Consider the following 13,004-nt stretch of genomic DNA (forward strand, 5'->3'; position numbering starts at 1 on the left):
TTGTTTGAGATCTCTCCCACCAACTCACTTCACACTTCACTTCACATCTTTTGGGAAAACAAGTTTTAAGATTCCTTGAAGATCAACGATAATGGCGGCGACGACAAGCTCATTCCTCATCGGAAACCAAACTCAGATCCCTTCCTTGAAACCCAGATCAATTTCTCAATCTTTCATCCACCTCACCAAACCCAACACCATCAACCTCACCACCAGAAGAACCAAATCCGTTTCAATCCGATGCGCTTCCGCTTCAACCGCCGTCGGATCCGAGCAACGGGTCTTCAATTTCGCCGCCGGTCCAGCCGCATTACCGGAAAACGTCCTTCTCAAAGCTCAGTCAGATCTCTATAACTGGCGTGGATCTGGTATGAGTGTCATGGAGATGAGCCACCGTGGTAAAGAGTTTCTGTCGATCATTCAAAAAGCTGAATCTGATCTCCGTCAGCTTCTCGAGATTCCATCGGAATATTCTGTTTTGTTCTTACAAGGAGGTGCCACCACTCAATTCGCTGCTTTGCCTCTTAATCTCTGCAAATCTGATGACTCAGTTGATTACATTGTTACGGGATCTTGGGGAGATAAAGCTTTCAAGGAAGCTCAGAAGTATTGTAATCCTAAAGTGATTTGGTCTGGTAAATCTGAGAAGTACACAAAAGTTCCATCTTTTGATGGATTGGAGCAGAGTCCGCACGCCAAGTATTTGCATATATGCGCCAATGAGACGATTCATGGAGTTGAATTTAAAGATTACCCTGTTGTTAAAAACCCTGATGGTATCCTTATTGCTGATATGTCTTCCAATTTCTGTTCCAAGCCTGTGGATGTATCGAAGTTCGGTGTGATTTACGCGGGTGCACAGAAGAATGTTGGTCCTTCTGGTGTCACCATTGTGATCATTCGAAAGGATTTGATCGGTAACGCTAGAGATATCACTCCTGTGATGCTTGATTACAAGATTCATGATGAGAACAGCTCGTTGTACAACACGCCTCCGTGTTTCGGGATTTACATGTGTGGTCTTGTGTTTGATGATCTGTTGGAGCAAGGTGGTTTGAAAGTAGTGGAGAAGAAGAACCAGAGGAAAGCTGAATTGTTGTACAATGCCATTGATGAGAGCAGAGGGTTTTTCAGGTGTCCTGTTGAGAAGTCTGTGAGGTCTTTGATGAATGTTCCTTTCACGTTGGAGAAATCGGAGTTGGAAGCCGAGTTTATCAAGGAAGCTGCTAAGGAGAAGATGGTGCAGCTCAAGGGACATAGATCGGTGGGAGGTATGAGAGCTTCCATTTACAATGCAATGCCTTTCGCTGGTGTCGAAAAGCTTGTTGCTTTCATGAAAGATTTTCAGGCAAAGCATGCTTGATTCTTTTTTGCTTTCTGGTCGTCTTGTTGTGTATTAAGCTTTGATGCTTATGATTTTGAGTTTTTTTTCTTTCGTTTTCCTGTACTTGAAGTCCAATTGTCTCTGGAAATTTTGCAGTAATAATAATCTGAGATGCTAGGTTTCAATCTCAAGCAAGATTCATTTATACTTTTATGTTTGTCTGACACTCTTGAGTTGAGACTGGAGAAGATGAACTGATGGAAACTTCCAAGTGATCAAAATCTTGTGTTAAACAACTTATTGAGAAAATGTTGAGATTAGCTTATGATGATAAGCAAATGCATACAAGGATTAGCTTATGATGATAAGCAAATGCATACAAGGATCTTATGCTGTGCAGTTAGTGTGTCCTTTCTTGGTATCTCCTGCTGAGACTGATGATCCTGTTTTCAAGAATCGAAAAATGGGTAATTCAGTTTCAAAATCCCAACTGTTATCTTAGATTCTTCATATCAGAGTGCACTTTGAGCGCGTGCAAGTTACCGTTAGAATGTGCCCCTCTGTAACCATCAGCTACATGTCGAAAGAACTCTTTGGTAGCATCTGCATATTCATTCAAGAATTGTCACTACTAAACCCCCAGCGAAAGAGATATATAGAGCCAGAAGAACACAAATAGTATCTGCAAACTCTCACCGTATTTTGTTCCTAGAGTTGGGTCTTGCTCATTCACGACCCTGATCAGTTTTGCAGGATTTCCAGCCACCACACTTCAAAAATACAAAGAGTGTGTCCATTTTTACTAAACAAAACATTGCCAAGTCATGAAGATTTTTCAGATGCATTCTCTTTTATACCTATGCGAAGGAACATCCTTTAACACAAGTGAACCTGCCGCTACCATTGCTCCAGCACCTATGCTTATGTTGCCAAGTATAGTCACACAAGCTCCAAGTAATGCACCTTCACCTATTTTTGGGTGACGGTCACCAGTTTCTTTACCAGTACCTCCTAAAGTCACACCCTGTGACAGTGAAAAGTGAAAAGTGAAAACTCAAGTAGCCTTTAAAATACTGAAACAAATCCTTATCACGGTATTGAATTTCCAGGCAATGGTTTAGAAAATAGATGCTTACATGTAAGATTGAGACACAATTTCCAATCACAGCAGTCTCACCTATGACCACTCCAGTTCCATGATCCAGCAATATTCCCTCCCCAATTCTAGCCGCTATGCAAAAAGAGAAATCAAGCAATATGTAAACCAGTAATCAATTCACCGGTAAACCTGACCAACTAATACACCAGAGAGGGGAAATTGAGAATGTTCAAACAGATGAGAGCGAGATATGAAGCTCAAACTCTACCTGGATGAATGTCGATTCCAAAAACCTGAGACAAACCACATGGAGATAAAAATGAGATGACAAACACACCTCGAGCGAGATTCTAAATGCAGTACCAAAAGACAATGATTGTGAAAACTACCTCGCTTATCCGGCTTTGCAATGCAAGAGCTAATAGTTTCCGCCCTTCATTCCACAATTTATGTGAAACTCTGTATGCTTGCAACGCATGATACCCCTGTAGAACAAAAACGTTTTGATAGGAAAACCTCCTCAGCAGTCGACTACTCTAAGTGAGATATGTTCTGTCTCTAAATTTGGAATCAAAGGATTACCTTCAGATGTAAAATAGCAGAACTATACGACAGACAAGCAGGATCCCGGTCTTTAAATGCCTGAAAATCATTGAAGCACATGAGAAAACAGCCTCAAACATACAAAGATCATGTCTTTCACAGGTACGAGATAAGTGCTTTTACCTGAATATCATGGCGAATAGAACTCTGAATACCTTTGTCATGCATCATAACACCATAAAATATATCCAAAAGTTGAGTTGCCAACAAAGTTGGATTTTGTAGACGGTTGGCTAGAACAAACCCTAAAGCTTGCTCTAAACAGTCATGTGCCAAGATACCAGCATACAAGAAGCTACTCAAAATAGGCTCTTTCTCTGCCTGTAACCACAACAAGATTCTCCATTGTAAGATTCAACATTTCACAGACTATATATAGCATAGAACCCTTACACTGTACTCAAACTTGCTTGCTTTCAATTAAACAACCTTCAAAGTGAAAAACATCAAGAAAGTCTTAACCTGGATTGAACATTCAAGTCCTATGGTTGGTAGGATTAAAAATCAAACCTTGCAACGAGAGAAACAACACTGACTAATTTTAAACCCTAATGGACATAGTTACACTACTATAACAACTGTGGATTAACATGGAGACACAAAACCATAACTTTTTTTTCTGAATAAGACTTAAGCATCGATATAGCAGAGAAAGTGTTAGAATTGAGAGTGAACCTCAAGCTTAGCTTCTTCTCTGATAGCAACCCAAATAGGATCAGAACCAGAATCAAACAAATTGGAGTCAAACTCTGACTTATGCGTTCCCTTAGCGTAAACCTCAAAACCCCTCTCGAAACGAAGCTCGTCGCCGTTCATATCTCCCTCGGGATAGTTACAATACAATTCCCAGACCACGATGAAAATTCACAAAATCTATTGATCGGAGAAAAGATAAAGGATGAAGTGTAAAAAGGAAGCAACTTTAATGGATATGATGCGAAACTGATAAAACCCTTTATGATCTAAAAGTTTGATTCTCTTGATGGTCGTTGTTTGGTTTCTCGTTGATTCAAGTATTGTGTTATGTCCAGTGTCCACCGCTTTGAAATGGCTCTACGATATCATAACAGTGTTGTAAAAAATTTGGTTGGCTTTGGCCTTATCTGATCGCGACCGTGATTGTGTCCAAGTTCGTAAATTTGGTGATTAGGGTCTTTTAAACAGATAATTCTTTTCTTTAATCAAGAGGAATCGAATAAAAATGTTAAATACTATTATTATAGTTGAATCTTCTAATCGTATTCCTCTGAGGGAGAAGGATTTAAAAATTGTACAAGGTAGAAGACACCCACCACAAATGATGGCAACTTGTCGTATGTTTATTGCAAATCTCTCATGTCGTATAGGATAAGGTCATATAAACTATTTTGTATTCTATATAGTCTATATAGCCCCATGGACTACAACACCATTCTTTTTAAAAATTTATTTACCTCTTGTGATGTTGATGCCTTGATGGGCTATACAAACTTGTAGTTTCCGTTCATAAACTTATTTTTCATTTAAATAAATTTGTGGTAAAACCACTTTCCTGACAATGATATCCAAAATGAGTATCTAATTGATGAAGATGCTCTTATAAATCAGTTTGGCATTTCTCTTTTGGTTTATACAATCATTGGACTAAACGTTTTAAGTGATCGCTTGAATCAAAACCTGTCTTAATTGTTCGAAAGATTAACACTTTCAAACCCAACGAAGGTTGGTTAACCATGAGGTTCCTGTTAACCAAAAGGGTATTTAAAATCTTCCCTCCACGTTGTCAGAGACTCTGGTTGACTTATACTTCCTTCTCTTCAACTTCACACTCCGGCGGATTTTCCGGTGATTCCGAGCCGGAATCATGGAGAACTATGGAGGGTCTACTCCGAACACCAGCAAATTTCGCTCCTTTATCCCCAGTCACGTTCTTGGAACGATCTGCCAAAGTTTACAGAGACCGAACCTCTCTTGTGTTCGGTTCTGTTTACCACACTTGGTTCCAAACTTACCAACGTTGTCTCTGTCTTGCCTCTGCTCTTACAAGTCTTGGAACTTCTACTGGCGATGTGGTTAGTCTCTAAAGTTGCTTTATTTCTACTCCCATTAGGTTTTTGATTATAGGTTTAGTGATAAAAGAGGATCCTTTTCTAGGTTGCAACTTTGGCTCCGAATGTTCCAGCTATGTATGAGCTTCATTTTGCTGTTCCAATGGCTGGTTTGATTCTCTGTCCACTTAATACTCGGCTTGATCCTTCCACATTATCGGTTTTGCTAGCTCACTCCGAGGCCAAAATCCTCTTTGTTGATCAACAGTTACTTGAGCTTGCTCATGGAGCTCTTGATCTTCTTGTCAAATCAGACAGAACAAGAAAAAGTCCGAAGCTTGTGTTGATCTCTCAGTCTAATGGTGATGATAGTGAGAATGATGATAGCTCATCAAAGTTTGCTTCACAGTACTCTTTCGATTACGAATATGAAACTCTGCTTCAGTCCGGAAATAGCGAGTTTGAAGTGATCAAACCGAGAAGCGAATGGGATCCTATAAGTATAAACTACACTTCAGGGACGACTTCGAGCCCTAAAGGCGTAGTGTATAGCCATAGAGGAGCTTACCTCAATACTCTTGCGACAGTCTTTCTTCACCAGATGCCTGTTTATCCGGTGTATTTATGGACTGTGCCGATGTTTCATGGTAACGGATGGTGCCTCATTTGGGGAGTAGCAGCGCAAGGCGGTACGAATATATGTCTCAAGAAAGTCACTCCTAAGCTGATCTTTAAGAACATTTCTATGCATCAAATTACTAACATGGGAGGAGCCCCTACAGTTCTGAACATGATTGTGAAATGTCCCGTGACCGAACAAAAACGGCTTCCTCACAGGGTTGAGATCATGACAGGTGGGTCACCGCCTCAACCACAGATCCTGGCAAAGATGGAAGAGTTAGGTTTCAATGTGTCTCATATGTATGGTTTGACAGAGACACATGGTCCAGGGACATACTGCCTGTGGAAACCTGAATGGGACTCTCTTTCTTTGGAGGAGAGATGTAAGTTAAAGGCTAGACAAGGAGTGCAACATTTGGGTCTAGAAGGGCTAGAAGTGAAAGATCCGGTGACAATGGAGACTGTACCTGATGATGGTTTAACCATGGGTGAGGTTATGTTCAAGGGAAACACTGTGATGAGTGGATATTACAAGGACTTAGAGGCAACACGAAAAGCTTTTGAGGGAGATTGGTTCCACAGTGGTGATCTCGCTGTGAAGCATCCGGACGGGTACATTGAGGTAAAAGATCGCTTAAAAGATGTGATCATCTCAGGAGGAGAAAACATAAGCTCCGTGGAGGTTGAAAGAGTTTTGTCTAGCCATCAAGCGGTTTTTGAAGCCGCTGTTGTGGCACGTCCTGATAATCACTGGGGAGAGACTCCTTGCGGTTTTGTGAAGCTGAAAGATGGAATTGATGGTATCAAACCCGAGGAGATCATCAGGTTTTGTAGAGATCGTTTACCTCATTATATGGCTCCAAAGACTATTGTTTTTGGGGACATACCTAAAACATCGACAGGGAAAGTACAAAAGCATATTCTGAGAAAGAGAGCCGAAGAATTGGGCAGCTTGTGATCGCTATGTAAGAAACAAAAAAAAAAAAAAAAACTTAGCTCTTCTCTGGTTCATCCGTTCATGTGTATATGTAAGGAAACAAAGATCTTTGAATCGTACATACATACATAAAGAAACAGATCAGGCATGGAAATACGGGTTATGCCAAAATCAAACCCCTTATTTTAGAAGGTTAAATCATATGACAAAATCGTTCATGAAGATTTGTAAGAGTGTATGCAAATGAATAAACGTGTATCTCTTACTCTTATCCTGGCTCAAAGGTTTTAGCTCAATAAACTACCACATACTGTAATTTTTTCTTTGCTTGCATTGTTATATTGCAATCACTTTTCGAAATGTTACTTTTTTTTTTTTTTTTTGTTTAAATTCGAAATGTTACTTATCACCAAACTTCTCCGGTGTAAACATACACTACTTAACTATAGAATTATTTCGTAGCTGTCGATGGGAAAAATAGATGCATTTAGTAAAAAATATCCTCAAACCCTTTGGCATTTGTCGCCTGGCCAACTTCGTTAATCACGAAGCATGATTATCTCTATAGATAGATCACTTGACCGGAGAATCCAGTACAGAATCAAAACCTGTTTTTAGCAGTCCACAAGAGTCAAGACCAAAACTTTCAATCCAACAAAAGGTTGACCATGAGATTCTTGTTAACCAAAAGGGCATTCAAAGTATTCACCCCTCTTTGTCGGAGACTCTCGTTGACTTACACTTCCTTCTCTTCAACCTCACACTCCGGCGGATTTTCCGGCGATTCCGAGCCGGAATCATGGAAAACCATGGAGGGTCTACTCCGTTCCCCCGCAAATTTTGCTCCTTTATCCCCAATCACGTTCTTGGAGCGATCTGCCAAAGTTTACAAAGACCGAACCTCTCTTGTGTTTGGTTCCGTCAACCACACTTGGTTCCAAACTTATCAACGTTGTCTCCGTCTTGCCTCTGCTCTTACCCATCTCGGAACCGCTCCTGGAGATGTGGTTAGTTTCTAAACTCGTTCAATTTCTGCTCCGATTAGGTTCTTGATTTAGGTTTAGTGATAAAAGAGGATCCTTTTTTAGGTTGCAGCTTTGGCTCTTAATGTTCCAGCTATGTATGAGCTTCATTTCGCTGTTCCAATGGCTGGTCTGGTTCTCTGTCCACTTAATACTCGACTTGATGCTTCCATATTGTCGGTTTTGCTAGCTCACTCCGAGGCCAAAATCCTCTTTGTTGATCAACAGTTACTTGAGCTTGCTCATGGAGCTCTTGATCTTCTTGTCAAATCAGGCAGAACAAGAAAAATTCCGAAGCTTGTGTTGATCTCTCAGTCTAATGATGATGATAATGAGGATGATACTTCATCTAGCTTTGCTTCAAAGTACTCTTTTGATTATGAATATGAAACTCTGCTTCAATCCGGAAATAGCGAATTTGAGGTGATCAAACCGAGAAGCGAATGGGATCCCATTAGTATAAACTACACTTCAGGGACGACTTCGAGACCGAAAGGAGTGGTGTATAGCCACAGAGGAGCCTATCTCAATTCACTTGCGACAGTCTTTCTTCACCAGATGCCTCTTTATCCCGTGTATTTATGGACAGTGCCGATGTTTCATTGTAACGGCTGGTGCCTCATTTGGGGAGTAGCAGCGCAAGGCGGTACTAATATCTGTCTCAGGAAAGTCTCTCCTAAGTTGGTCTTTAAGAACATTGCTATGCATAAAGTGACTCACATGGGAGGAGCCCCTACGGTTCTGAACATGATTGTGAACTGTCCCGTGACCGATCATAAACCGTTTCCTCACAGGGTTGAGATCATGACAGGGGGTTCACCGCCTCAACCGCAGATCCTGGAAAAGATGGAAGAGTTAGGTTTTAATGTGTGTCATCTTTATGGGTTGACAGAGACATATGGTCCAGGGACACACTGCATCTGGAAACCTGAATGGGATTCTCTTTCTTTGGAGGAGAAATGTAAGTTAAAGGCTAGACAAGGAGTGCAGCATTTGGGTCTAGAAGGGCTCGAAGTGAAAGATCCGGTGACATTGGAGACTGTACCTGATGATGGTTTAACCATGGGTGAGGTTATGTTCAGAGGAAACACCGTGATGAGTGGATATTACAAGGACTTAGAGGCAACACGAAAAGCTTTTGAGGGAGATTGGTTCCATAGTGGTGATCTCGCTGTGAAGCATCCGGATGGGTACATTGAGATAAAAGATCGATTAAAAGATGTGATCATCTCAGGGGGAGAAAACATAAGCTCTGTGGAGGTCGAAAGAGTTTTGTCTAGCCATCAAGCGGTTTTTGAAGCCGCTGTTGTGGCACGCCCGGATAATCATTGGGGACAGACGCCTTGCGGGTTTGTAAAGCTGAAAGATGGGTTTGACTTTATCAAACCCGAGGATATTATCGGGTTCTGTAGAGATCGTTTACCTCATTACATGGCTCCAAAGACTATTGTTTTCGGAGACATACCTAAAACCTCGACGGGGAAAGTACTTAAGTTTCTTCTGAGAAAGAGAGCCGATGAAATGGGCAGCTTGTGATCGCCATATAATTAACAAAAAAGGTTGACTTCTACAATAGTTCGTGTGTGTATATGTATAAGGTAAAACTAGCACTGATGAGTTCTTGCTACAATTCCTTTCTCTCTTTTTTGGGGAAGTCATATATTACTTTGGATTTGCAGAATCTATATATATCTGAGTCGTGTTTATAACGTGCTACTAAGCAGAGTTTTTGATCAATCTTTCGTTCTGCTTCATATCATACGTTACATATGCTGCAACCCTACATATGTAAAAAACCACAGCCTCCAAGATTACTAAACCAAACATATTATGATATAAAAGCTGTTGGTGACTTGACTAAAAAACCACAGCCTCCAAGATTACTAAACCAAACTAGGGACGGGCTGGACTAACACATAAACCAACTAGGGCTGGGGTCAATGCTTCTTCAAGTTCACAGTTGAAGATTAAAGATAGAAAAGCATGAATGTGTACATAAAAAACAGGGAATGTAAAATCAGTATGAAATCTGTAATAATAATTTACAAACTAGTTTGGTAAAAAAAAAAAATTACAAACTAGAATCAAAGTTACACAATCATTTATAACTTTCAAAAATATCCAGCAAAAACAATCATTTTGTTTTCTAAATCCTTTGTAATACCATATAATATACAGGTGTGATTTTCTCATTCTTATTTTTCAATTAAGAAAAGTATCCAAAGTCTCTTAAAATCTGTTTTCAGGAAAAGTATTTTTTTAACGTGTGAAGTTTGAATAACAATAAATCATTTATTCCTTTGTGAACCTATATGTTTTTTTCTCTCTAATTTAGGGGCTACCAAGCTGGAGCAGAGAGGCATAAGCTTTGGTGAAGAGAGAGTTCTGCCTAGCAGATCGCCTCCAAAGGTAACTCCAAATTTATGGAGTTGTAGCCAAGCCTTAAACCTATATGTACCACTCTAAAGATTTGGATTTGAGTTAGTTTTCTAAGACTTATTCTCATTTTCGTGAGCTGTTAGGCCACCATTATTGGTGGTATCTTAAACCATATCTTAGTTTAAGATTTGCTAAGATCACTTTTTATATAAGATCATATATTAGCAAATCTTAAGTTAAGATATGATTTAAGATACCACCAATAATGGTGGTCTTATGTTTCAGACGCGATTTGAAACCACGTGGATTCAAACAAAATTCATGAGTTTATATGTGTTCGGATTATCACAAAATTTTGAAGGTATAAGCATGTTAGATTGCTGGTTTGTTTTGCATGATGTGGAAACACTTCGTAAATAAAAAGGCTTGTTCCAAAAATAGATCAAGATAGTGTTACTCCAAATGAAACAACAGTATACGTTCTTTATTTTTGGAACAAGACACAAACTAATATTGAAGATGATTTTACACTAAATAAAAATTTAGAACAAGATTTGAAATATGTGCGATATTATGCAAAAACACGTCCAAATCGCCATTTTTGCAATATTAAAGCTGTCGGCAAAGTTGTGTACAATGGCTTAGACTTTAAAAGGATGGCCTAGTGTAACTACTCATCATATATACATCATTGAATAAATAAACTAGGAGTAGTATTTAAGCAAGTCTAGTTATAAGATTTGATCGTTGCCCACCCAAGTAGGTGCATAATGCATTATTAAAGAGGACTGTAAAGTATGTGGCTAATATTGTGTACAATGGTTTAAAATATGGCCTACTATAACTACTCATCATACGGCACAAAGGTTGTAGTAACTCTGGTCGTTAAGGTTCATTTAAATACTTTAGGGTTTCTGTTTGGTTCAGGATAGCTTTAGTTTGGTTTTGGGTATTCGAAATATTGAAAAAAACTAGGTTCGGACAGCGCGGGGGAAATAATTACATATATATAACTTTTAATGAATTAGAATATATTACATTTTAATTTTATTGCAATGTAGTCGATTACGATGAATCATATATTTGTGTAATAATTTTAAATAAAATAATAAATGAAAAGCGTGAAAATAATAATACATTGAGTTTTATACAATTTTTTTAAAAAAGTGAAAATTTAACAGCACGAAAAAATATTTATCAATAAATTATTTAATTTGACTATTTTGTAGTAGAAATAGGAATATATGTAAAAATTACATACTTATAATATATTTTTTGAAGGACCAACCCGTAAGAATTCATTTTGTAAAAAATATTATTCATAACTCGCTTTACCATTATAATTGTGATTTTAACAAACTACTCGCGAACTATCTAAAATTTACATAGTTTGATATATAATTTATTTTATCAATAAAAATTATGTCTCCAAAATTACATCTATGTCTCCAAAAAAATATTTTCAATATTTTAAATTCTAAATTCTAAATTTTTATATATGTGAACCTTTTAATTATAATATTTTGAAACTTTTGAAACTTATAAATATGCTCATTATCAATGGTTTTAATATTGGTCATACTCATACTGATTTTAAATCACTTTTTCAAATATTTAACCGAGTGTAGTTGAATATTATATGTCCGTTTTGAAAAATTCAAATTGCAACATATGCAAAAAAATTCAATTTTTGTTAAATATTATTATTATATATATAGTATAATATCATAAATTAAAAATAATATTAAATAAAATTTAAAGAAAAATATTAATTGATTAGTTAGAGAAATATTAGGAAGTCATAAAATTAATTATGAAAATAATATAATCTTAAAATTATATTTGGAAAGTATCCGGTGTATGTATCCAAACCCAATTTAATATCCAGTTTTGAAGTTTCCAATTGTTAAAATCGAGTTAATTTTTTAATTTTGACCCGACCCGTATTCTATTTTGTACTTCTCTTTTACTAATATAGAGATATATATAACTAAGAAATTTCAAATGTATTGGTTAATTTTAGTATTATGGATATTATGGATATAAATATTTGATATCTTCAAATTTTTAAATATATGTTTTGGTAACTAGGTTATTTTAAGTGTAATTCTAATTAATATTTTAGTTATATTATCATATTTTGGGTATTTTAGAAATCTATTTAGTTTTTGGTACGGGTCGAATTTGGTTTTAGTTTTACGATATGGTAGTCGAGCATATGATCGGTATTTTCAGTTCTAGATTTGGTTTGGTTCACAATTAAGTATATTTAAACATGAAAAAATAACAATCATTTAAATTATGTAGTCATGGATTGTTATTTTTATTTACTTATTGCATAAAATCAGATATATTTATGGATGAACCCATTCAGTTTTAATTTGATGGGTTTATAATTAGCACTTAACTAATAAGAAAAATGATACAGTTCATACTGATCGTTTTACTCAATTTAGAAACATGTGAACAGTTTTAATTGCAAACAAAAATTTCAAATTTTAATAGACTTTTTGTAGTGATTAGTAATTAGATGTAGGAATTTCTTTTCTTTAAATTAGTTTTTGTATTTCGTTAAAGAAAAAAAGTTAACTTATTTACATGCGGAACATGTGATCGATAAAATTCACATATGTCGCGATCATTTTAATAACTAAAGCTTTTATAAGTTTAAACACAACAGTTGTGGTTGTGAGAGTTTGCAGAAGCGGTTTGAAATTCTATTAATGAAGTACTGTTTTAAACGATTTGTTTTAACTTAGAAAATAGATGCATTTGTGAGACATTATTTATAATAAACCAAATGTTACCAAAATATATGTAATATTTAATTATAAAATGATATTATAAGATATTTATAAAAATATAATAAAAAATTTTATGATTGATATTGAAAAATCATAAATAATTAACTAAACAAAAATTAAACTAATAAATTTTAGTGTAAATATTTGTTTATCTTAAAAAGTTATTAGTGGTGGATGCCCCCTCGGTC

The 13,004-nt window shown here is 36.8% G+C and overlaps 4 protein-coding genes across 4 annotated transcripts; 3 read left to right on the forward strand and 1 right to left on the reverse strand.

The window, feature by feature from the left end:
- The first annotated feature begins 16 nt into the window (after positions 1 to 16).
- On the forward strand, positions 17 to 1,515 carry LOC17892031 (phosphoserine aminotransferase 2, chloroplastic). Its single transcript, XM_006298939.2, has one exon. It carries the CDS (start codon positions 92 to 94, stop codon positions 1,361 to 1,363), a length of 1,272 nt encoding a protein of 423 aa, XP_006299001.1. The 5' UTR covers positions 17 to 91; the 3' UTR covers positions 1,364 to 1,515.
- Positions 1,516 to 1,570: 55 nt separating this feature from the next.
- LOC17892144 (serine acetyltransferase 2) lies at positions 1,571 to 4,064 on the reverse strand. Its single transcript, XM_006298081.2, has 10 exons — positions 3,702 to 4,064; positions 3,150 to 3,347; positions 3,006 to 3,065; positions 2,813 to 2,908; positions 2,692 to 2,716; positions 2,461 to 2,555; positions 2,182 to 2,348; positions 2,021 to 2,094; positions 1,868 to 1,927; positions 1,571 to 1,767 (listed from the first exon to the last, which is right to left on the reverse strand). The coding sequence occupies exons 1-10, from the start codon at positions 3,840 to 3,842 to the stop codon at positions 1,712 to 1,714; spliced, it is 972 nt and encodes a 323-aa protein (XP_006298143.1). The 5' UTR covers positions 3,843 to 4,064; the 3' UTR covers positions 1,571 to 1,711.
- Positions 4,065 to 4,724: 660 nt separating this feature from the next.
- LOC17892846 (probable acyl-activating enzyme 2) lies at positions 4,725 to 6,834 on the forward strand. The gene is made up of 2 exons (XM_006296629.2): positions 4,725 to 5,077; positions 5,160 to 6,834. The coding sequence occupies exons 1-2, from the start codon at positions 4,739 to 4,741 to the stop codon at positions 6,630 to 6,632; spliced, it is 1,812 nt and encodes a 603-aa protein (XP_006296691.1). The 5' UTR covers positions 4,725 to 4,738; the 3' UTR covers positions 6,633 to 6,834.
- A 296-nt stretch (positions 6,835 to 7,130) lies between these two features.
- On the forward strand, positions 7,131 to 9,370 carry LOC17892623 (probable acyl-activating enzyme 2). Its single transcript, XM_006296631.2, has 2 exons — positions 7,131 to 7,618; positions 7,700 to 9,370. Exons 1-2 carry the CDS (start codon positions 7,280 to 7,282, stop codon positions 9,167 to 9,169), a joined length of 1,809 nt encoding a protein of 602 aa, XP_006296693.1. The 5' UTR covers positions 7,131 to 7,279; the 3' UTR covers positions 9,170 to 9,370.
- The last annotated feature ends 3,634 nt before the right edge of the window (positions 9,371 to 13,004 follow it).

This window comes from Capsella rubella, unplaced genomic scaffold, assembly GCF_000375325.1.
Source record: "Capsella rubella cultivar Monte Gargano unplaced genomic scaffold, Caprub1_0 scaffold_3, whole genome shotgun sequence".
Classification (NCBI taxonomy): Eukaryota; Viridiplantae; Streptophyta; class Magnoliopsida; order Brassicales; family Brassicaceae; genus Capsella; species Capsella rubella.